Genomic DNA, 20,903 nt, shown 5'->3' on the forward strand with positions numbered 1-20,903 from the left:
AAATAATGTATGCCCCATCTCATATTGGGGGATTCAAAACCTTTACTGGACCGGTGATTGAAGACCAATCTTGAAATTGGACCATTTTATGACTAGGACATGAGTCTCAACAGGAGGTCTGCCCATAACACCACCATAAACAAAAAAGGTAAATTACACCACTAAATCTGATTTTTAGTCAAAATTTAATTGAGCCCCTAAAATATTTTTCAGTGACTTCTTAAATTTTAATCCACTAGCCAAATACCAACTTCCATATACCAAATTCTTCACTAAAAATTGACTTGGGCACACAATATCAACTTGGCACAAGTGTCAGTGGTAAAAATCTTCAGTATGCTCTGGATTTTAATTTTTCAACTAATGTTCAAGTGATACAATTTTTTCTCATTCATATTTATGTCATGTAAACAAAACATGTGCCTTTTATATTAAGACTAATGGAAGAAAGTTGCAATAGTACTTGAGTGATAAGATAATATAAAGTTCAGGAATCATAGTGATCAAGCAAGCACAGCTTAGCAAGCATTGGCTGGCCAACATATTATCCTAAACAAGCAAACAACATCTGAAATTTGATAACACAAGCAGGAAAATCATCATGAACTGATCCTTTTTCACATCAATAGATTTGCACATAAAAAAACATGCTCAATGTTCAATGAAAAAAAACATATTTACAACTTTGTGCAGTCACATGGATGCAAGCAACCATGGAATAAACTGTACATATACAAGTTTGACTTTAAAAAGTTGGGACCATACGAAACTTTGTGACAGTATAAATTCTAGTTAACTAAGGCATACAATTTTACTCTTTCTGGTGTATCTATATGACAGGAAAGTTTACCGTTCAGTTGGATACAATTTCTGCCCAATCTGGCTGTGTAACTCAACTTGAACCGAATTCTTCATTCCACCGCTCGAGCTCCTCCCACTTGCTCTTCCGTAAGCTTGGTCTGATAACCACCATTGCTTTCTGAAAATCTTCGTATCTTAGTGGTCTCACCTGAAGTACAAAGATGTCTTCAATTTTCTATCAACGAGTTACTGTAAGGGGCTACATCAGAATTAGAAAGTCTAATTATTTTCTTTCTCAAGGCATATGTGAGCAATGAAAGTGAAACAATATATCATTTATTAGGTTTGTGGAGACCAAAATTTCATAGAAACCCTTCCGGGATCATCATGACAAAAAATGATATACATCCACCACACCATCATGAAAGCTTTAACATGAGCTTGGCATCAAGGCAAATGATGCTCAAGTTCTAACAGTTTCAGTTCAGTAGATCTACAGAGTGACCATGGCTTAGAAGTGGAAATAGAGATCCATCTTAAAAAAAATGGATTCAGGCATAGATGAATCCGCAAAGAAAGATTGATGTGACTCCTTAAAAGTTATGATTTGCAACTTCTAAGCAGAAATCAGAACATGGTACAAGCTTTGATGTTCACCTGACTTGCTTTTATAGTAAGAATATGCTGTGGACCCAATTCTCTGATTGGCATCATCGCAGCTTCTTCACACAGGGCTTGCAAATCACTTCCAGAATATCCTAAACATATAATACTTAGTTAAGAAAAACATATCATCTGAATATATATGGAATCAGAAAAGATAATACCATCAGTAATATTAGCGAGTCTTTCCAGATCACCACCTGTACAACATATTGCTATTAATCATCAAATAAGAAAGATAACATGAAGCTCAGTACATCTGCTGTTTAGGAAATTCTACTTTACTTCCTGTAGCAGTGTTATTGGAGAAGTTTGCAGTCAAAGTGATGATTTCATACTTACTAGGTAATGAATATGCTCGACCTTTCAGCTGATTTCTAAGGAGGAGCTTCCTCACATTTTCGTCTGGTAGTGGGATATATATTCTCTTTACCTGATCCAAGATTTCAATGCATGAAAATAAAAAGGTAAAAACCTCAATACCTAATATATTTGTTAGCAAACAGTGGGACATTAAAGAGACAAGAAAAAGATGCTACCATACACAGATTTAACTCAATGAATTGACACCACACCTTCAAACTCATTAATTATCCCTGCTTTTAACAAATATCTCTGTACTATAAGCAAGGTCAGATCCCATATATTCCTAAATGCATCTACACTATAATACAAAGTATAAACTAATTAGAAATCAATTTTCATGAATGTCTGGTGTGTTTTCAGTTGACCACAGAATACTGCACCAATCCACTTCACAGCCTGTCCCTTTAATATAAACCCAAGACCGGAAATAAATCTCGCCTTGGCAACCAAACAAATACATTTTTTAGTTCATTAAAGATATATTTCCTCACCTCCATATTTCCTCCTGTTTGAAATTAACTGCGGGCAGTAGATACCATCTAATATTTGCTATTACAACAGAGATTTGCTTTCAAACAAATATCTGAATCAGAGACACTGTTTGTGCCCAATCTGTTTTCTAAAGACATCCCATAGCCAATTATCAAACGAGAAAATATATTATCACCATTGCCCAATCCAACACCAAAAATCCCAATCTAAATCCGTTAGTGTCAATAATTTTCTGATTATCTCTATGACCTGGTCTACCTTCCTACAAGTCATTAAAGAGCACCAACATGACATTTTTTAAAGATAAACATGCCAAAAACTACATGTCTCATCTTTATCACGAGATCTGTGATATATGGGCCAGAGGGATTCCCCAATACTATGTAGTACTGATAAATTGTTCTATATCCCCCTCAACATTTGAAATTCCTAAGGAGCTTGATGCAAAACAAGATGACTGGGTTTCTATAGGATGTTATGGTTCATCAGAGGCATCAATTCTACCTAGACAAACAATATTGTGGTCTAGGAACAAATGATGATTGCTCACGTCATTACATAATGAAAGCCATCTCACGCTAATTATTGGAAATCTATTGTAGACTAATATGGAAAGAAAGGAAAGAATAGCCAAAATATATATGTTATCTTTTCACATAACAGAAGGTGCTTACATCAAAACTTGAAAATTTTGTAAGAAAAATTGAATTGTATTCCCAAGTTAGTAAGCATCATAAAATTTTCTCACTCTGCTGTTCAGTGGCTTCAGCAAAGTGAAAAACCTCACTTCCTGTGCTCTCTCTTATTGCCATTTCCACTCTCAAAGACATTGCTGTCCCACCACATGACTATATAATTTGAGAATCCATTATTAATTTAGGCATCCAGTATGTCCAAAAACATACATACATAAGAGCAAACATCCAGGGTTCCTCTTGTTAACTGACTTCTCAAGTATGATTCTTATAATCCACCTTAATACATGATTCTTCAACCAGCTGCATGCCTTGTCTATTTCCTTGATTCAGCTGCATTAAGATATGCAAAAAATCTAAAACCTATCTTTCTCCTAACCAAGCATCATAGATGTTACACTTGTATGACTATATCAGACCAGGATCCTCCATTATTTTACAGTGCTGCTGTGCTGGTAATTTCTTTTAACTGGGTGGGTGGAACCCATCTGCCCACATGATTGGAACCATCAAAAGAAGTATTAGCAACTGAAAATAATGGGGAGGAGACTCACTTGACTATTTTTTTTAAGCAGATGATAAACAAACCTATCCAAACCAAATCTTTTCATTAAGATAATGAAAAAGTACCCAACAAAAAAAAAAAAGGTAAAAGAAAAGCAGCAAACATGCATATCAAACATTTGCAACGTGTACATTCTTTTTCGTATTCAAAGATCAACCCTTTGTCACTTGTTTTTGTTTTGGCAATATAAGACAGTTGTTGTGTCCAAGCCATGTGGTATATATGCAAACTATTGTGTATATATCTGCATTGAATAAATAAATATTTCAAAAATTCAAACAATTTATTGCATCATACTTTGCTAACTTCGCTACAACAAGTTCAGTTCCAAAGAAGTTCAGAATAAAAGAGTAATCAACATAAGATAAAAAGATACAGGGTTTATTTTCTTAGATTTCTCCCTTTTTTCTAGGAAAAATTAAGAAAAATCATTAGCTTCATGTATTAACTTTTCCTTTTTCATATATTAGTTATTTCTAGAATTTTCCTTGAACAAAATCTCTCAAATAGGCTGACTGTTCTTTTTCTTATAAATCCTAATACTAAATTTTAATATATCATGTAAATTACCATCCATGTGATTACACATTTGGTTTTGAGTGTAACCAAATCATAAAACAAAAGCAGAGAAAGCAAGTGAGTACTTAGGTGGATATAATCCCTTATGTGCTGAACCTTCTCTAGGCATGCCAACATTGAACTCACCAGTCTGCGCAGAACAGCATCATCTAACTCCTGTGGCTTATTAGTTGCACCTGCACGAATACTTGCCCCTTGAATATGCATTTATGTGCATGAAGAGAGAAAGTAGATAAAGCCAAAGGAGAGGGAAGATAAAAACTTGTACATGTCAAACTAAAAGGAGAGGTATTCTCTCACCAATGACGATTACAAAGTCATTCTGCTTAGAAGTCACTCCATCAAATTGGACGAGGAACTCTGACTTTAGCCTTCTACTAGCATCGTTCTCATTAGCTACCCTAGCAGACAATACACTATCTATCTGCAGAATGCAATGTAATTTACTTGAAATAATATGAAAAATAAAAACAAAATCCAGTATTAATAAAATGATTTTTCACCTTTTACATAAGATTGAACAGAGGAACCAGCTAGACCTCAAACGAAACAACTTGAATCAGATTTTCAAACATAACAACATGAGTCATTGCCTCTAGGCAGATGATAAGATTAGCTCCTACAGAAGTACACAGTGGTTCTTTTATGAAAGAATTGATAGTATGGAGCTAGTGAAAATTGATCAAGATAAAAGAAAAAAACCATGCTTGAAAAGTCACTGATCCAATTTCAGAAGCAATTCTATATATAATACTCTCTTAATATCCTATGATGATGAAATAACAAAAAAATATGTAGGATCCACAATTATACAAATCAGATAAAGCAAAAAATATATATATTCTTTAAGACGGTGGTTCAGTTTTATTCAATCCCTCATCATCCAAAAACTCTAAGATGCGGTACAAGGTCTGGAACTTACTTTAAATTCTGCCTCCTCTTATTTTAGCATATAAACGAATATCAGATTTATTAAATATTTTATGCTTCAAGGATTCCTGTTGCTAATTCTGACTACCATCAGAAGTGGAAAACCATAGCTAGATCCAAAACTTCTTTCATAAATAAAATGTTAAAGCTACTAGGAAAGCAAGGATTTCTTTTCTTTTTCAGTCCATGATCAGGGATTAAGGTTTCAGGACTCATGCAGTTTGCTGATGATATTGTTCAACTTGACCATAAACCTTAGAAACCCAAAGGATGAGCTCTGAGAGGAAATTGAACATAATACATGGACAACGATTTTATAATTAAAACCAACAAACGAATATTGTTAATCATAAGTCATCAAGAATTACCGTCTACTTAATGAGTAATTTAAGATAAATAGTTGGCATTTAGGATAGTTTACTGTTTCTTCTGTCAGGCAGTATGATTACTAGTAACAAACCTAATATAATAAGAAGTTCACATCTTTCATTTCAGTAATTAACCATGATCATGATTATCTTCTCTACCCTCCATTTTTATTTCTTTTTGTCCAAATAATCCTCATTTCTTTTTGTGCACATAATCCCACTGATGCAAATGAAAGTTAAAGTGACAAGGTCTGTGTGCTAAACACTTCCTTCCATTGATCATCATCATGCATTTAAGGATTCCCTAATTTAACAAAGTACCTCTTTCCAGATTTTCAACATTAATCTTCTTTTAAGATGACCAAACAATAATCAGCAATCTGACGATCGACTATCAATGCATAGAACACGATATTTAACATAAAATTGGTCAAATAAAAAAATTTAAGATTTTAAAGATATCTGAAAGGAACATCATAATTAGTGTAAAATAAATAAAGCATAGAACTGGAGTAGAATACCTCATCCATGAAGATTACAGATGGCTGCCTAGCAACAGCAACCTCGAAAAGAGTCCGCACAAGCTTCTCAGCTTCTCCCACCTAGTTCACCAATAATACAGAACAACAACAATTTATTGCTGTCAAAGTTTCCAGACAAAGATCCAGAGAACCTTTTTATGCAAATATATTAACGACAAGTACCCATTTTGAAGTTAAAGATGAAGCAGAAACATTGAAAAACGTTGCCTCTGATTCTGATGCAACAGCTTTGGCAAGCATTGTTTTCCCATTACCAGGAGGACCAAAGAGAAGCAAACCTAAGAAATTTCAAATTTTACTGTCAAAAGTTAGGGCTCCTCTGTATACCAAAGCTTGCACTAATATCCTCTGCTAAAGATGCACCTCTAGCTGGCTTTCGAAGGCCGGTGAATAAGTCTCTTCTTTTAGTTGGTAGAATTACCATTTCCATGAGAGTTTGCTTGGCCTTATCAAGACCAGCTGCATATCATATAAAAGTATTTCACATACTATGTAAAAAGTACAATAAAATTATGATCTCACAATTTCTTACCAACATCATCCCACTTAACAGCAGGGCTTCTGTCCACTATTGCTGTGTTTATCATTTCAACTAGCCGATCATCATAATTTTTGATAGATTCTTGACCAGGCCTTGAGTTGCTGATGCTATTTTTTTTATTACCAATCATCTGATGACTACTATTGAAACTTGGCAAATTTTTGGTAACTTTCTGTGCAGTGGGAACTGTAGTTGAGATGGGTCTACTTGTAGCATAACTTGGGGAGGTCTATAAAGTTGAATAAAGCACATGGATTAGAGAAAAGGGATAAGAAAAAAATATGTCCAAATAACACAACAGAAAATAGACACTGTACACATGAAAATGCAAAAATCATAGGTTACTTTCACGGCATGCATATGCATATAGACAAGTACAAAAACATGTATACCTACATTTTTCCAACTTATGTGTTTGTAGACAAGCAGAAATCAATTGGAAAATAGGATAACTTAATTGCATTTTAGTCTATTACTAAAATCAGTGGAGTTCCATCCACATGTTACATAGTGTCATATTCTCTCAGCCAATGCCAAGCTCAGAGGAAGGACAGTTGATGTAAGTAGCCAAAAACTGGTATAAATTTTGCAAAATTGTCAAAAAATATATATGCCACTTAAAAATTAACATTTGGTCATATATGTTGTTCAGTTAGTTGGTCTATGTAATTAAAGTAATTAGGGAGAAGATATTGATTGTGTATATTTAATTTAGTTTATCTATCTAAATCCACATTTGACATCTCCGTACGAATATAGTTACACAACAATTTTATTATTATCTAAACCAAGGATTTAAATGTCAGTCCTATACCAGTTACAATAACCTATTGGACTAGTACTATACCAGTACATTGAACAGTATACCAATCTGCACTGGCCTTGATATCATTGAATAAAATAACAAAAAACATAAAAATAATGGTATTGAACTGATATTTAGCCATATGCTTCGATATTAGTATTTGGTTGTACCAGTCAATACCAGTGATGTCAACATTTAAAACCTTAGTCTGAATCAATTTAGATCACTAGTTAACATTAACATCCATCTAAACAGGCCTCTAGATCATGCAAATTAAAGTTAATGACTGAACAGCATTCTAGATTATCTTGAAGCAGGAAAGGTACAGATATTTGCTGTTTTAATTATCAGTGCAGATTTTATTCATTTCACAATCTACACTATCTACGTTACAATATGCTCCTAAGATACTGTGGAATTTCCAGTTACTATTTGCATAATTCAACAACTCTGCCTAATCCCTTTGTTATGAAATGTCAAACCATCTGAACATCATGTTTAGCAGCTAGTGCACCACAACAAAACAGGTATGATGTAACAGATGAAGTTAATGAGATATGTGGCCCCTTTACTAAAAGGCTTTCTAAATACAAAAAAAAGGCAACAATTAGCAAATAAGATCAGATTGTATTAGCAAACTTAACCAATTAGATATTCCCAGAAAAATTAGAAATATGATGAATGTAAATCTGTTCTCCATAGTAGTATATGAAGCAAAAGAAGCACCTACACTTGATGGAAGACAACTCTCCAAACCTCCAATTAAATTACAGAAAACATGAAATCAAACATCCATCTCTTTGATAAACCAAAATAACAATCCAAAACCCCCAAACAAGCAATGTTAATAATTGCATGAAAGTAATCAGTCTGGAGACTAAAGATTACTTAAAAGTGCAGTCGACAGATGCATACCTTCATAGTTGGTAGTCCTGCTTTATCATAAGAGAGAAGAAGAAGGAAGATGATTAATTATCTTGAGCAAGATACGACTCATCATAATAACTTGTTTCCTTAGAAGGATTTTACCTGTCCTCTGGGTTAGCACTCGTAGCCTTTCCGCAACCTGCTCCTGCCATGTGGATATCTTTTGCTGATAGGTCTTCACCTGACCTTTGTCCCTGCAAAAGAGGATCATTCCCTGAGGACCAGAAAACCGCTCGACTCCTCTCGCTCTCGAATCACAACAAACAGAGAGACAAACGTCCACAGAATTGTCGACCTCGACGCGAGGGCATCGGGGACTCGAGCAGCCTTGGCCTCGAGCATCACGCGCTGCGCGTTCCTATAGTGGGCGACCGCATCCTCGGTGAGGCCCCACTCCTCGGCCCGGACGGCCTTGTCGATCTCTTCTTTGGCCAGATCGAAGTAGCCCTTGAGCTTGAGGGCGACCCGCTCGCCGACGACCGCCGGCGCAGTGGAGGGCGAGGGTTCCATGCGGTCGGGGGCCGGCGGAGGGGATCGATCGGAGGCGGCGGGGCCGCGGGCGAAAAATTCGGAGAAGGAATTGACAATATCTTTGAGAAGGCTCATCCGCTGCACAATATTGGAGTCAATTGGAAGAGGGAGATGGAAGGTGTGAGGGAAGAGGAGGAGATCTCGGGGGATGATGGCTTATCGATCGGGGAGAATGGTGATCGAGGACACGGGAGAGGCACGATCAAAGTTGTCCGTCGATGACGAGCGAGGAAGACAGATGACGGGAATAAGAAAGAGGAATATAAGCATTTTCTATGAGATGGTTTTCTCGTTCTCTTCTTATTTTTCTTTTTTAATTATTATAGTATATAAACTCGAACGATTATAGAGATATTATTTATATATCCAAATATAATCATAACCATATATATATATATATATATATATATATATATATATATATATATATATATATATATATATATATATATATATATATGTGTGTGTGTGTGTGTGTGTAGCAACAAAACAAATAATAATTCTTGATGGAAGAGGCAAATCTCAATTAGTGTTTTCAACTTCTAATAGAATATTCTATTTATTATTATTTACAAAATTTTTAACTATATTAAAAGTAAGTTAAAATTAGCTATGCTGAAATATTAAAATTATAGGCATTGAGTTCGAGTTTAACCATGTTATCCTCACTTAGTAATATGATTTGTAATGTCTATGCTTTATATATATGATAACTGATATGTTCATGTTTTCGGCTTTGAAGATTGAAGTATATGTTTTTAAAATTATTATTTTTAGTATTATATGAAATATTGATTGAGCATGTATAAACATTAATGTTTACTTTAAGCATAACACATTAATCGTTGACAATTGAATTTTAATCGGTTTTAAGCAAATCTCAAGACTTAATAATTTTAACCATGATTAATATAAAAAATTTGAGTTTTAATATTATATATTTGGAAGATCATAAACTACATAAATATAAATAAAGTAATAAAAATTAAATATAAATATAAATCAAAGAGAAGTGTTATACTAAATGTTGAGATACATAATTCAAAGATAAGTTTAGACCAAAATAACATCTTTGTTAAATCAAATTAGATTCAATTGAAATTGCTATAACTTTATAATGATATTAATAAAAGAAAAAAAAACTTAAAATAAGCTATAATAGGATTGAACACTATATCTCAAGATAACATCTAAAGCACCTCAAATTTCTCTTTTTTTTCGATTATTTTTTCAACTTTTCCTATGGAGGTAAAGAAACCTCAACTTTAAAAAAAATTAAGATAAGAAAAACTCAATTCTTTCCTTGTTATACCTCGGGATTCAACTTTATAGATTATAGGTTGATATATATATATATATATATATATATATATATATATATATATATATATATATATAAATAATAATATGAGAGTATATGTATATTTTACATTAGCCTGCAATGTGAAAGTACATATACACAGTATGATACAAGAAATAGAAGTCTATGGATTTGTTATTATTTTTACTTGTACATATAATCATTTTAAATTATTTTGACATATAATTTTACTTTCTTATTATGCATATATTATATTATAGGATTATGCTTGCTAAAAAAATCATAGGATGAGATGCCTACTAATAAATATCTTACATAAATAATTTTAAAATATTATATATATGATATAATACATGCTCACTTGTATAAAGCTATAAAGAATTATAGTGATTACCAATTATAAATCTTATTTTATAGATAAAAATATTAGTTATTCACCTAAGTGATTGAGTAGTAAAATGAATACATGCAAACACATACCAATATATAAATGAATGATGACCCGTGAATATTTTATGTGCATAAATTTTAAATATATTATATTTAAATTTTTTATTAAAGGTTATAATTATAGACAAGTATTAAAAATAGTGATAGTATTGCAAAATACTTCTCTTTTGAAAATACTTCAAGTAGATAAAAAAAAGGAAAATATTATATCTATCCCCAATGGAATTCATTTGTATACCAAGAAGCCACATCAAATTGAAGCTATCATTTGTATGATATGAGACAAAAAATCTCATTTGTATACCAAGCCATTTCTATCTGTCGATTATTAATACTATATATATAATGACTATTTGATTGAAGCTATATTTGACATTAATAATCCTGAAAACTAATATGTTAAAACGAATCTATAAAACACTTTAGCATTGTTTCTAACCAACCAAATATTTGGGAGAGATTTTTTACATAGATTTATGGGAGAGATGCTTTATAAAAATTTATACATATTTATAGTATATGAAAACCCCAAAATAAAGCAACATTACTTCTTAACTTTGCCATCCCATGTAAAATGTGAATATATATATATATATATATATATATATATATATATATATATATATATATATATATATATATATATATATATATATATATATATATATATATATATATATATATATATATATATATATATATATATATATAAAGTGCCCCTTCTGCAAATATGAATAGCAGCTAATGCCATATCAATGTTTGATCCTTGCAGAACTTACCACATTTCCAAGCTTATCTTCACTGAGTCATATGACTGTTCCTTTGCACAAGCATCATTCACTTGTTACAGGGACGGCTTTGGCCAAATACAAGCAGTATTATGATTCTGAATTCAAAGACACTTGAAAAACACTAGCATAATCACTGAAAAAATTGATCAGAATTCTGTATCTTCCAAAATTTCAGAGGCAATGGGTAGATGCAGACCAAACAGTTGATGCCTAATCTTGTTGGAATGTGACTTGAAGTGCCAAAAGTCTCTCAATTGCATTGAGTTGTCACTGACCAAAAGGCTAAATGATATACGGCAAGTCAAAGAAACATTGGTTCAGGTATGACACCCTAGCTGTAGGTAAATCTGTTGAATTATGAAAAGGCAAATAACTCAGAGGAGATGCAACACTGAGTAGAAGAGTTATCAATAAGACAATATTCTGTCGATCTTGTCTTACTACATAACAGGAAACAACTTATTTACATTCGCCTAAGAACTATTATATAACCAAAGCTCGTATATTATTTAAACAACTGATTATAAGAGGCTTCAATTAAACTGAATGAATAATCTAAAGTTAGGACTATAAACAAAGAGGAACCTAAAGATTTTCGAATTGCCTTATCAAATTAAAATCCAGAAAGGCACAACCTTAGCTGGAAAATATCCATCCTCACCTCTGGTTGTATACATGAAAATATGTGTTATGAGCAGGTGTACCTGTGAAAACAAAGAAATTCCATGCAGTAGTGAAAAATCAAGCCAGTTGGGGTGTCGTCAGCAAAATGCTACACCCTGTTGCATGGTGAACTAATTAGTTTAAAGAGGTGGTAGCAGAAGCTAGAGGAGATCAAATGAGAAAGCAAGGAGTCATCTTTTCACAGATGTCCTTTGGGGTCTTTATCTCACTCAGATATGTCATGACCCAGGAATTTTGACTTCTCCATCATCTTTGAGACTTCGGTCACATGAGTTCAAGATCTAACTTGAGACATGAAGGCTGAAATAATGTGAATCACTCGAGAAGAGTGCTTGCCTATATGTTATAGTTGATAAAGTGTGTTCAGGATAACAATATCACAGAGGATTAGAAATTGCTAAATCAAATGCCACCACTCACTCTTCTCTTTATTCTTTTCTGAGTGAAAAATTGTTAAAAGTTAATAACCAATGAATAGAAGCCCAAAATAAGTTTTAAAGGAAGTCACTCGATGACTATATAACCATTACCCTAGAAAATGGAATACTTGCACACTTATTAAGGAATGTTGTCATTCACCAATAATTAATCTTAAAGTAAGCTACTCAATGTCTTCATAACCAATACCATAGAAAATGAAATACTCGTACGCTTATTAAAGAGATGGGCATGCTATCATTCACCACTAAATTAGTTTCAGTTCAGTCATCTCTAGATGTATGCAAAGAAATGAGTCAGAAGTACCAAAAATCGATGTAATGCAAATGTAAAAGGCAGACAATTATCATGTTTATGAATTAATATTTATTATAAGGATACAAATGTGCAAATTTATAGATGAATTCAAATATAATTAAATATAAGAAAGAATCACCATTAACTTAGTAGTCATAGAAGCGAGGATTTGTTATTTGTAAGAATTTTAAAATGGACAAAAATTTTCCATATACTAATGCACCATGCCACAGGTTATGATTGATGAGTTTTTTGTTATAAGAACTACAGCGCCCATGTGATGATGCTTTTAATTATCTCATAAGTCACTTCTTACATAGACTATTAAATTATACTAATGCTCTAACCATAGGATCCCCTATATCATAAAAGGATTCTAGGACAAATTTTCCAAGTTTTGAATTTAGACATGATTACTGCCAATATAATGAACTTTAATGGTCAGGATGCATCATACAAAGAAGAAAATACTGCTCCAATGGTTACCTGGTTGGCTACCACAAAATGGAAATTGCCCCTTTTATGCAATGTTGATGAGGGCTAAGTAAACCATAAGTAACAATGTTAAATTAAAAGTCTCTGTAGCATTAGAGTTACAGATGATGCAGTTGACTAAATTAACATAACAGAATTTTTTTATTGATATTCATTTAATAAATTTCTATATAGTAACATGGCCCAATCAGATAATCTTTTTGCTCAATGTGTTTTCTAAGTAATAACTTGTCCATAATTGATCAACATATAAGTGATCATATTGTTTGACTATAAAATATATGGTCTAAATACAGATACTTTTCCAATAATCGCATATAGGGGTGGGAATTGGCCGAAGCAACTAATATACCAGATACACCATGAAAATTGCAGTATAGATCAATACGTTGCTTAACCGAAGTAACAAACTTCCTCGATTAAGATGTTGGAGAAAAATGATCCATGTACTAGAATTTCAAGGAATCAATCGATCAGGATCATTTTTAATATGGAAGGACATTACTGTCAGGGTTTTCCTCCTCATGAACCTGATGTGTACGTATAACGTGTCTGCGCTCCAACGATTAGCTCTACAAGTTTAGCTGCATAAAAAGAATGAAGCAAAATCCATAAACTACTATCACGTTGAGGAGAAAAAGTTTGGCAAAGATTTTATTAGAGAACATGAATATTGAAAGTCGAACCTGTAAGGAACCCTACTAAAGGGATACGACTCAAGTATCTGTCAGTCTTTTCAAGATGATGCCTGGAGATAAAAGATGTAAGAACATAATCAGAAAGGCACTGAAAGTACAAGGAGTAGGTCATAAGCCCAAAACTAGGTGTATCATTACTTTGTATACTGGCTAAAGAATGGATCTCTCATGATGTAAAGTGCCCACACCAGCTTTCGCCTTCTTAACTAAATGGAACAAATGATAGAGCGAATGAGACAGAGAAGTTAGAATCAGAAATAAAGGTGACTAATAACTTGTATTCTTTAATACTAAAGCAATTAACAAAGTGTTTTAAAAGAGTTCAGTTGTAAGAAAACACTAAGCTATGCTTGCCTCATCCTTTTCATAGGTAGAAAGTTGATAGAATTTATCATTGCTTCTACGATGCCAAGTTGTAGAATGTGAAAGCAAGTTCATTCCAGCCAGGTCCATGGCCAGTGAAATCAACCATGGTTTCCAAGATCGAATTCCATATCTTCTAATGAAAAGGACATATACGAGAGGTCTCAGAACAGAGAGCACCTCTCCTGTCAAAAATAACCTACCAGAAAGCCCCTTCTGGAACCAGAGAGTAGAAAATGTGGGCTTCTGAAACAAAAGAGCTGCAAGAAGAAGACCATAACATAACTCCAGCATGTATTATAAAGAAATGCTGCTACATATCAAAATTAAGAAAATTGCATGGCCATCATAAATGTTGGTAAACACATTACCAGGGGTGGCCTCTGAACTCGGGCAAAGCTTGTTTAACCACATTGGATTTGATGCCATTTTTGCATTCTCGCCAAAGCGGCTTAATGCTGATATGGCTCTTCCTTCCAAACTCCTAGGTATGGAGCCATGATAACCATGGATGTGTTCAGGCCTATTATATCCACCAGACACGCCAGAATCCCCATTCCTTGCATGGTAGACTCCAGAAACCTCTAGCCTCTCATCCATGTTCACTAACTCTCCACCTTGTAAAAGCATCTTGTATCCGCTATCACGGAAAGCGGTCAACCTAACAAATGCCCTGTACTACACCAAACCATGTCAGGCTCAAAGAAGGGAAACGAAGAACCAGAAGTAAAAAATAATGAGATTATGAAGCAACATCTTACTTTACGGCTTCAGTCACTGTAAGGTAATTCCACTTGCGCTCTTCACCAGCAAACTGTTGTGCTGCAACCTCAACGACTGTCTCCACATCTTTAAGTGCGGACACACACAGAGACCAAGGAAACGTCGACTTTCCGAATCCATGAGGTCGCATCCTTGTCGGAGTTGTATCAATTATGTGCTGGTTCACGGTACTGATTATGCCCAATAAAGCGTACACTGCAAACCAAACACCATATCTCCAACATCATGTTGCCAACCAAATATTTTGCCCAATTTTAGCTTCAATATTCAACTTTTAACAAATCCAAACTTCAAAAGAACGATGTCATCAACTATTAGCTTGTTTAAGACATAAAATCTCTCCCTCACGACAAAGACAACACCCCCCAAAAGGAAAAGTTCGATAAGGAATAGATGTAGAACCTGCTTCGGATCCGATTTCGGAGTTGGAAAAGCGCTCCGGGAGAAGCCAAGTGATACCCTAGGGCAGCAGATTTCCCACACAATTTAGCAAAACTTCGAGGGAGAAAGGGATCAACAATACAAAATCTTTGACAGAAGATGGAGATCTAGAGAATTGAAAGGGCTATTACGTTGGCCAGCGATTCGAGGGAATGGACGAACTCGCTGTTCCTCCTCACCCAGAGCTTGTAGGCCTCCATGGCGACTCCTCCCCGTCGCCTCGCAGCCACCGTAGTCTTCGCTTTGTTTCCACCTTTGCCCTCCGGTCACTCGCTCTCAGCGTTATATATGGAAACGGAATCGAAGACAGCGGTATACAATGACTCGGTAGCGGTCGTCGTAACCATTCCCGTTACGTTCTATTTAATGCGATAGGATTACGCACAAACATAACGACTGTTATAAACACCGTGATCATAATTCCCCAAAATACTTTTTTTATACAACGAATAATATTAATAATTAAATTTTAGATATATAATATTATATAATATTATATATAATTTAATTTTGATAAATTAATACTAATCATGGTTAAAAATGAATAGTTTGGTGAAGCATATCTTTTTTTTTTGGGTAATAAAACTTGTTTTTTACTGTCTTTTCTAAGGATACAAATAGCCCATCACATTATATATATATATATATATATATATATATATATATGTATATATGTATATATGTATATATATATGTATATATGTATATATATATAAATACGTATATATGTATATATGTATATATATAAATATGTATATATGTATATATGTATATATATACATATATATACACACACGCACACAGCTACCTTATCCATCCCCAGGGCTCTCTCTTGGGAACGATCCCAAGTTCCCTCAGTGGTCGCTGATGGAGGCCACGATTACTGCCTCTCCCTTCACCTTCCACCTCGCTTCGCCCTTTCCCTTCTTCCGATCTCCGCCTCCGCCTCCGTTGAGATCGTGGTCTCCGCGAAACCCTAAGGCCTCGATCCGCTCTCCCCCTTCCGGGTTCGACTACAAGGCGGAGGTTATGCAGGATTCCCGAGCCGCGGCGGCCGCAGCGCACCCGGAGCTGATGGACCTGGTGGAGGACGGCTCCCTGGTCCTCGTCGAGAAGGGCCGCTTCGGACCCGTTCCGAGCTGGAGGACCGAGTTCGTGGAGCCAGAGACCATCTGGCTGATCGGGACCTCGCACCTGTCGGAGAAGTCCGCCTCGGACGTTGAGCGCGTCGCGAGGGCCGTGAGGCCGGACAACGTCGTCGTCGAGCTCTGTAGGAGCAGGCAAGTGTAATTTTGGTTCGAGTTCTTGGTTCTATTTCGCCCATTTTCTTCATTCTGTTGGGGAGTGATGATTTGCTATCGTGCTCGTCAGCGTGCGAATGATGTGTGTGACCGCTTAGTTCTAGGTGATATGGATGATGATTTCATACAATCACGCTTACTATCTACACCTAAATCCCTACATACGACTATAGTTGCACATTGGATTGCAAGTCAAAACTAGGTTTAGATACTGTTTCTCATCTCACATGTTGGTTCCTCACACGTTGTCCTCCTCTTACGCTACCTTGGTTTGCACATCAGCGCTTCCTTCTCTACTTTAGTTGCATATACAAATAGCAATTATACGTGTAAACGTTTGAATAGCTAAACTTGCAACTTCTGCTTGTGGGCATCTCTAGTTGCAAGCGACCAAATTGCCTAAATTAATATGAAAATGGTTATTTGATTAATTCTTCTCACTTTTGAATGGATATGTATGAGATCTTTTAATAATAAATATGCAATCTGTAGCTCCTGCTATGTATCAAAACTATTCTTAAATAACTGCATTTATAACCATTAGTAACCAAAGGAGTGACATATATCAGGATGCAGCTACTGGATCTGGACTTAGAACATCCCAGAATGTTGCATTCACGGTCTTAAAGATCACTTGTAAGGGGCATAAATGGTAAAAGAACATGTAGCGTCCAAAAAAATGTCAAATTTGCTATTGTACCAATCTACTTTAATGAATTATCATGATGAGAAGACAATAGAATGGTCTAATTGCAATAGATAAGTCGTTGTTTCTGCATGGAAATTGAGTCTTCTTTTTGTTGGCTAACTGTGTGTTTGCAGACAACTTTCAGAGCCGGAATAATGTATGCTTCCACTTCTGCTGAGGATGTTCCCTCTCTAAAATTAAACATGTTTTCCCTCAGTGGGGCTAAGTTCTTTGGAGCCATCAACCGCAGCATAAATTTGGGTCAGTGTTTTATGCATGCAAAACTGTAGTTTGCTCCACATAAAACATAAAATGCTTCTGTACAGTTAAGAGAAGAGGTGGTAGTGACATGGCTTGCAACCACAGGTGGACAAAGTGCTCTTGCTTTGCGTTTGCTGCTAGCTGTTTTTTCTTCCAAGATATCTTCTGATGCAAATCGATCTTTTGGAGATGAGGTAGTAGAAGTTGACGCTTCCTGATAAAGTGTTAATAACATATTTTCTAGAATTAAAATTTTCCCTTTATATCATTTCTGTAGTTCCGTGCTGCTCGGAAAGTTTCTGAGGAGCTTGGAGTTCAAATTGTTCTGGGAGATCGCCCAATTGAAATAACTGTATGTAGCTGATCAATCATGAAATGAGACATAACTTCCTGATATGTTTTTGATAAATTACATTAGATTTTTTCCTTTTCAGCTTGAAAGGGCCTGGAGTTCTCTTACATGGAGTGAAAAAGTGAGATTGGTTCTCTCACTTTTTCGTGGGATATCTTCATCATCATCTGAACTGCCAGAAAGTAATATGAAGGTTCTTCACATACCTGTTGCATGAAATGTTCATTGTTATGTCATTGGATTGTCATAGTAGCCTGCAATGAAATACTTGCCTTTTTGTTATTCATCTTGGTTTTGGTTTTCATAGTATTTTCTGCACAATTCTGATAGTTGTCTTATTTGTTTGTGTTTTTCCATTCTAGTTTTGCAAGTATCAAATACAAGGTTTTGTATTCTTGTTTTTATCAGGTGTACTGATCGTGCTTGATTCTTGTAATACCAATCCTTGAGCAAAACAACCTTTTTTATTTTACTTTTGTTCTTTTTTGGATTTACATAAATCATTTATGTGAATATGGTACCAACTAATCCGGATTATCATAGGTTTCTCCATTGATAGCTCCATGCTTGATCCAAAATGGCATTTAGTGTTTTATTGCAAACATTCCTTTGTTTCATGTCTTATCACATGTACTTTTATAAGTTAATGACTTGCAACCTCTATGAGTCAAGGTGATGCACAATCAGCAAGCAACATATTCAGGAATCTACTATTGATGCAGGGAGGAACTTGATTTTGATGATTTGTATTCCTAGAAAATGTAAAAATAATAATGGTTATTGAATACTGTGACTGTTGATATTGGGCCAACTTGCTTATTCCTGAGTTATGAACTGTGGACCAATCAAATCATGTGTAAAATTCAACCTTCTGTCATCTCCTAGTTATCTTCTGACGTAATAATTTGTACCAAGTTGGCATATAGCCATGAAGGCTTAAAATACTTGAAGTTATTTGTAATTAATCATGTAGTTCATTCCTTCCTTATCTTCTAATATAAAAATTTATGATATCAATGGGATATGACTCAAGATGGAGCTACATGGTGGGCTCAGATGTATGCTGTCATCTGGTTTAAAATTTATGGCAAATTGAAGGCAGCAAATTGATGTAAAATATAACTAAAGGTAACTACAGTTTCAAGATGGGATGGAAAAGTGAGGACCAGAAGATGTGAAAAAATGAAAATGAGGCATGCCAGTTAAGAAAACACAGAACCCTTAATAATCCAATGGAGACTGGCTAAGTAATTCTTACTACGATTGTGACTTCATTGTGGACAAAATAAGAAATAATCATATCTTTTTTTCAATTTAAACATGAAGACTAAAACTCCTTAACATAATAATGGATGCTTCTTGAGATAAAGTGGAGTATCCATTATACATTCTCCGAATAGGTGACAATATTATTTTGATTTTGTTAACAACTAAATATGTTTGCATCTTAGGGAATGATGCGTTTCATTTTAAAAGACTCTAGATGTGGCACTCTGATTATAGATTTATCATTGAGTTACTTTTTTAATTTCATTTACATTGCAGGATCAGGAAATGGATGGCAGCCCTTATAAGCTGTATGAGTCTTTAAGTGTCTCATATCCTTCACTCTTGCAGCCTCTCATACATGAGCGTGATACGGTATGTTTCCTAAACCACATAACAACTTTTTAAACTAAAATCAAACTTGATCAAGTGAACAAACCAATATTGTTAAATCATGGTCCTCTATTTACGAATACGAAGTCAAATGTAGCTTTGTTAATATTGATACTTCAAACACAATTCTAATGATTTTTCCCTTTCACGATCTTTGGATCAAACCATATCGAGTTCCTTGCCCTGTCATAATGCTTGACTATACAAAATCTTAAACTGAACCAACTAGGCTGTTGCCTTGTGATTGATTCTCCCAAGCGCTGGGTTTGAGCCTTTCTAGAGGTACCTCTGGTTATATAATTTAAGAGTAGGAGGTCAAAATATAGTTCTGTTAAATCTTCATCTAGCTCCTTGTGTTGTCATAATGCTTGGCCATGCAAATTCATAAAATGAACAACCGAGGCATTGGCTTAGTGGTTGGTTCCGCTTCTTCTTGAAGAGGCTGTGGGTTAGAATTCTTATGAAGTAGCCCCTCGGTATTGCAACCCAAGTAAGTTTATAGGTGAGTGATAGCTTCTCTTTTATTTTAGTAAAAAAAGTTTCTTAAACTGAATTATCTTTTTTGTTTTGTGGGTGCTTTCAGTATCTTGCGTGGTCTCTGAAAAGGAGCAAAGCTGTGAATAAGAGTAAGAAAGTTCTCGGGGTCATTGGAAAAGCTCACATGAATGGGGTGGTCTATGCATTGATATCTGATCTGGGTGACTTGCGGTTCCGCGACCTTGTCGGCAAGACATCAGGTGAGAGCAACTCTGGATGGCTTTCTAATTTCCTCGAGAGTTTAGTTAGAGATACTCTTCTAGGCTTCATACTCTGGATTTTATATGAACAATTGATTAACACATTTCAGCACCCATAAACGTCAAACCTCATGGTGAAAAAAAAAAAAATCACTCTCAATTGGTGAACTGAAGCTTTTCATACTCCGTTAATCTTGTCATGCCATATTACTAGCCATAATACAATGTCTGTGCATATGTTTAAACGATGCAAAACTCTGGTTTGTCAATTAAAAATATGACAACGAAAGTTTGGATTCCAGTTGGATCTGTGTGGGTTCTAACTGGTATTTTTTTGGT

General features: G+C 34.8%; 3 protein-coding genes across 4 annotated transcripts; 1 reads left to right on the forward strand and 2 right to left on the reverse strand.

Annotated features, from left to right (window-relative positions):
• Nucleotides 1-596: 596 nt before the first annotated feature.
• Nucleotides 597-9,051, reverse strand: LOC135650590 (uncharacterized). The gene is made up of 13 exons (XM_065170071.1): nt 8,570-9,051; nt 8,377-8,468; nt 8,263-8,279; nt 6,534-6,771; nt 6,365-6,460; nt 6,164-6,279; nt 5,981-6,061; nt 4,462-4,585; nt 4,288-4,337; nt 1,807-1,897; nt 1,629-1,664; nt 1,459-1,559; nt 597-1,009 (listed from the first exon to the last, which is right to left on the reverse strand). Exons 1-13 carry the CDS (start codon nt 8,878-8,880, stop codon nt 893-895), a joined length of 1,470 nt encoding a protein of 489 aa, XP_065026143.1. The 5' UTR covers nt 8,881-9,051; the 3' UTR covers nt 597-892.
• Nucleotides 9,052-13,473: 4,422 nt separating this feature from the next.
• Nucleotides 13,474-15,836, reverse strand: LOC135650748 (peroxisome biogenesis protein 16-like). Its single transcript, XM_065170315.1, has 8 exons — nt 15,698-15,836; nt 15,528-15,585; nt 15,104-15,320; nt 14,714-15,015; nt 14,334-14,602; nt 14,118-14,185; nt 13,968-14,029; nt 13,474-13,865 (listed from the first exon to the last, which is right to left on the reverse strand). The coding sequence occupies exons 1-8, from the start codon at nt 15,764-15,766 to the stop codon at nt 13,804-13,806; spliced, it is 1,107 nt and encodes a 368-aa protein (XP_065026387.1). The 5' UTR covers nt 15,767-15,836; the 3' UTR covers nt 13,474-13,803.
• Nucleotides 15,837-16,362: 526 nt separating this feature from the next.
• Nucleotides 16,363-20,865, forward strand: LOC135650502 (uncharacterized). 2 transcript variants are annotated; one of them, XM_065169902.1, is made up of 7 exons: nt 16,363-16,846; nt 17,701-17,816; nt 17,922-18,010; nt 18,094-18,168; nt 18,251-18,361; nt 19,714-19,809; nt 20,411-20,865. In XM_065169902.1, the coding sequence occupies exons 1-7, from the start codon at nt 16,434-16,436 to the stop codon at nt 20,681-20,683; spliced, it is 1,173 nt and encodes a 390-aa protein (XP_065025974.1). In that variant the 5' UTR covers nt 16,363-16,433; the 3' UTR covers nt 20,684-20,865. The 2 variants fall into 2 exon arrangements, with proteins under 2 accessions (XP_065025974.1, XP_065025976.1); XM_065169904.1 differs by having other exon boundaries at nt 16,706-16,846; nt 17,690-17,816.
• Nucleotides 20,866-20,903: the final 38 nt, after the last annotated feature.

This window comes from Musa acuminata, chromosome BXJ3-10 (assembly GCF_036884655.1).
Source record: "Musa acuminata AAA Group cultivar baxijiao chromosome BXJ3-10, Cavendish_Baxijiao_AAA, whole genome shotgun sequence".
Classification (NCBI taxonomy): Eukaryota; Viridiplantae; Streptophyta; class Magnoliopsida; order Zingiberales; family Musaceae; genus Musa; species Musa acuminata.

What these genes read in the sequence shown, in the direction of transcription:
- LOC135650590 (XM_065170071.1), bottom strand. Translation starts at nt 8,880, where the DNA reads ATGAGCCTTCTCAAAGATATTGTCAATTCCTTCTCCGAATTTTTCGCC. An exon ending in CATCTTTAACTTCAAAATGG is followed by an intron (nt 6,062 to 6,163) that starts GTACTTGTCGTT and finishes TTGGTGAACTAG; the next exon opens with GTGGGAGAAGCTGAGAAGCT. An exon ending in TTACTATAAAAGCAAGTCAG is followed by an intron (nt 1,010 to 1,458) that starts GTGAACATCAAA and finishes TTTGTACTTCAG; the next exon opens with GTGAGACCACTAAGATACGA.
- LOC135650748 (XM_065170315.1), bottom strand. Translation starts at nt 15,766, where the DNA reads ATGGAGGCCTACAAGCTCTGGGTGAGGAGGAACAGCGAGTTCGTCCAT. An exon ending in CGAAATCGGATCCGAAGCAG is followed by an intron (nt 15,321 to 15,527) that starts GTTCTACATCTA and finishes TTTGGTTTGCAG; the next exon opens with TGTACGCTTTATTGGGCATA. An exon ending in GAGTTCAGAGGCCACCCCTG is followed by an intron (nt 14,603 to 14,713) that starts GTAATGTGTTTA and finishes TTCTTCTTGCAG; the next exon opens with CTCTTTTGTTTCAGAAGCCC.
- LOC135650502 (XM_065169902.1), top strand. Translation starts at nt 16,434, where the DNA reads ATGGAGGCCACGATTACTGCCTCTCCCTTCACCTTCCACCTCGCTTCG. An exon ending in GTCGAGCTCTGTAGGAGCAG is followed by an intron (nt 16,847 to 17,700) that starts GCAAGTGTAATT and finishes GACAACTTTCAG; the next exon opens with AGCCGGAATAATGTATGCTT. An exon ending in ATCGATCTTTTGGAGATGAG is followed by an intron (nt 18,011 to 18,093) that starts GTAGTAGAAGTT and finishes TCATTTCTGTAG; the next exon opens with TTCCGTGCTGCTCGGAAAGT.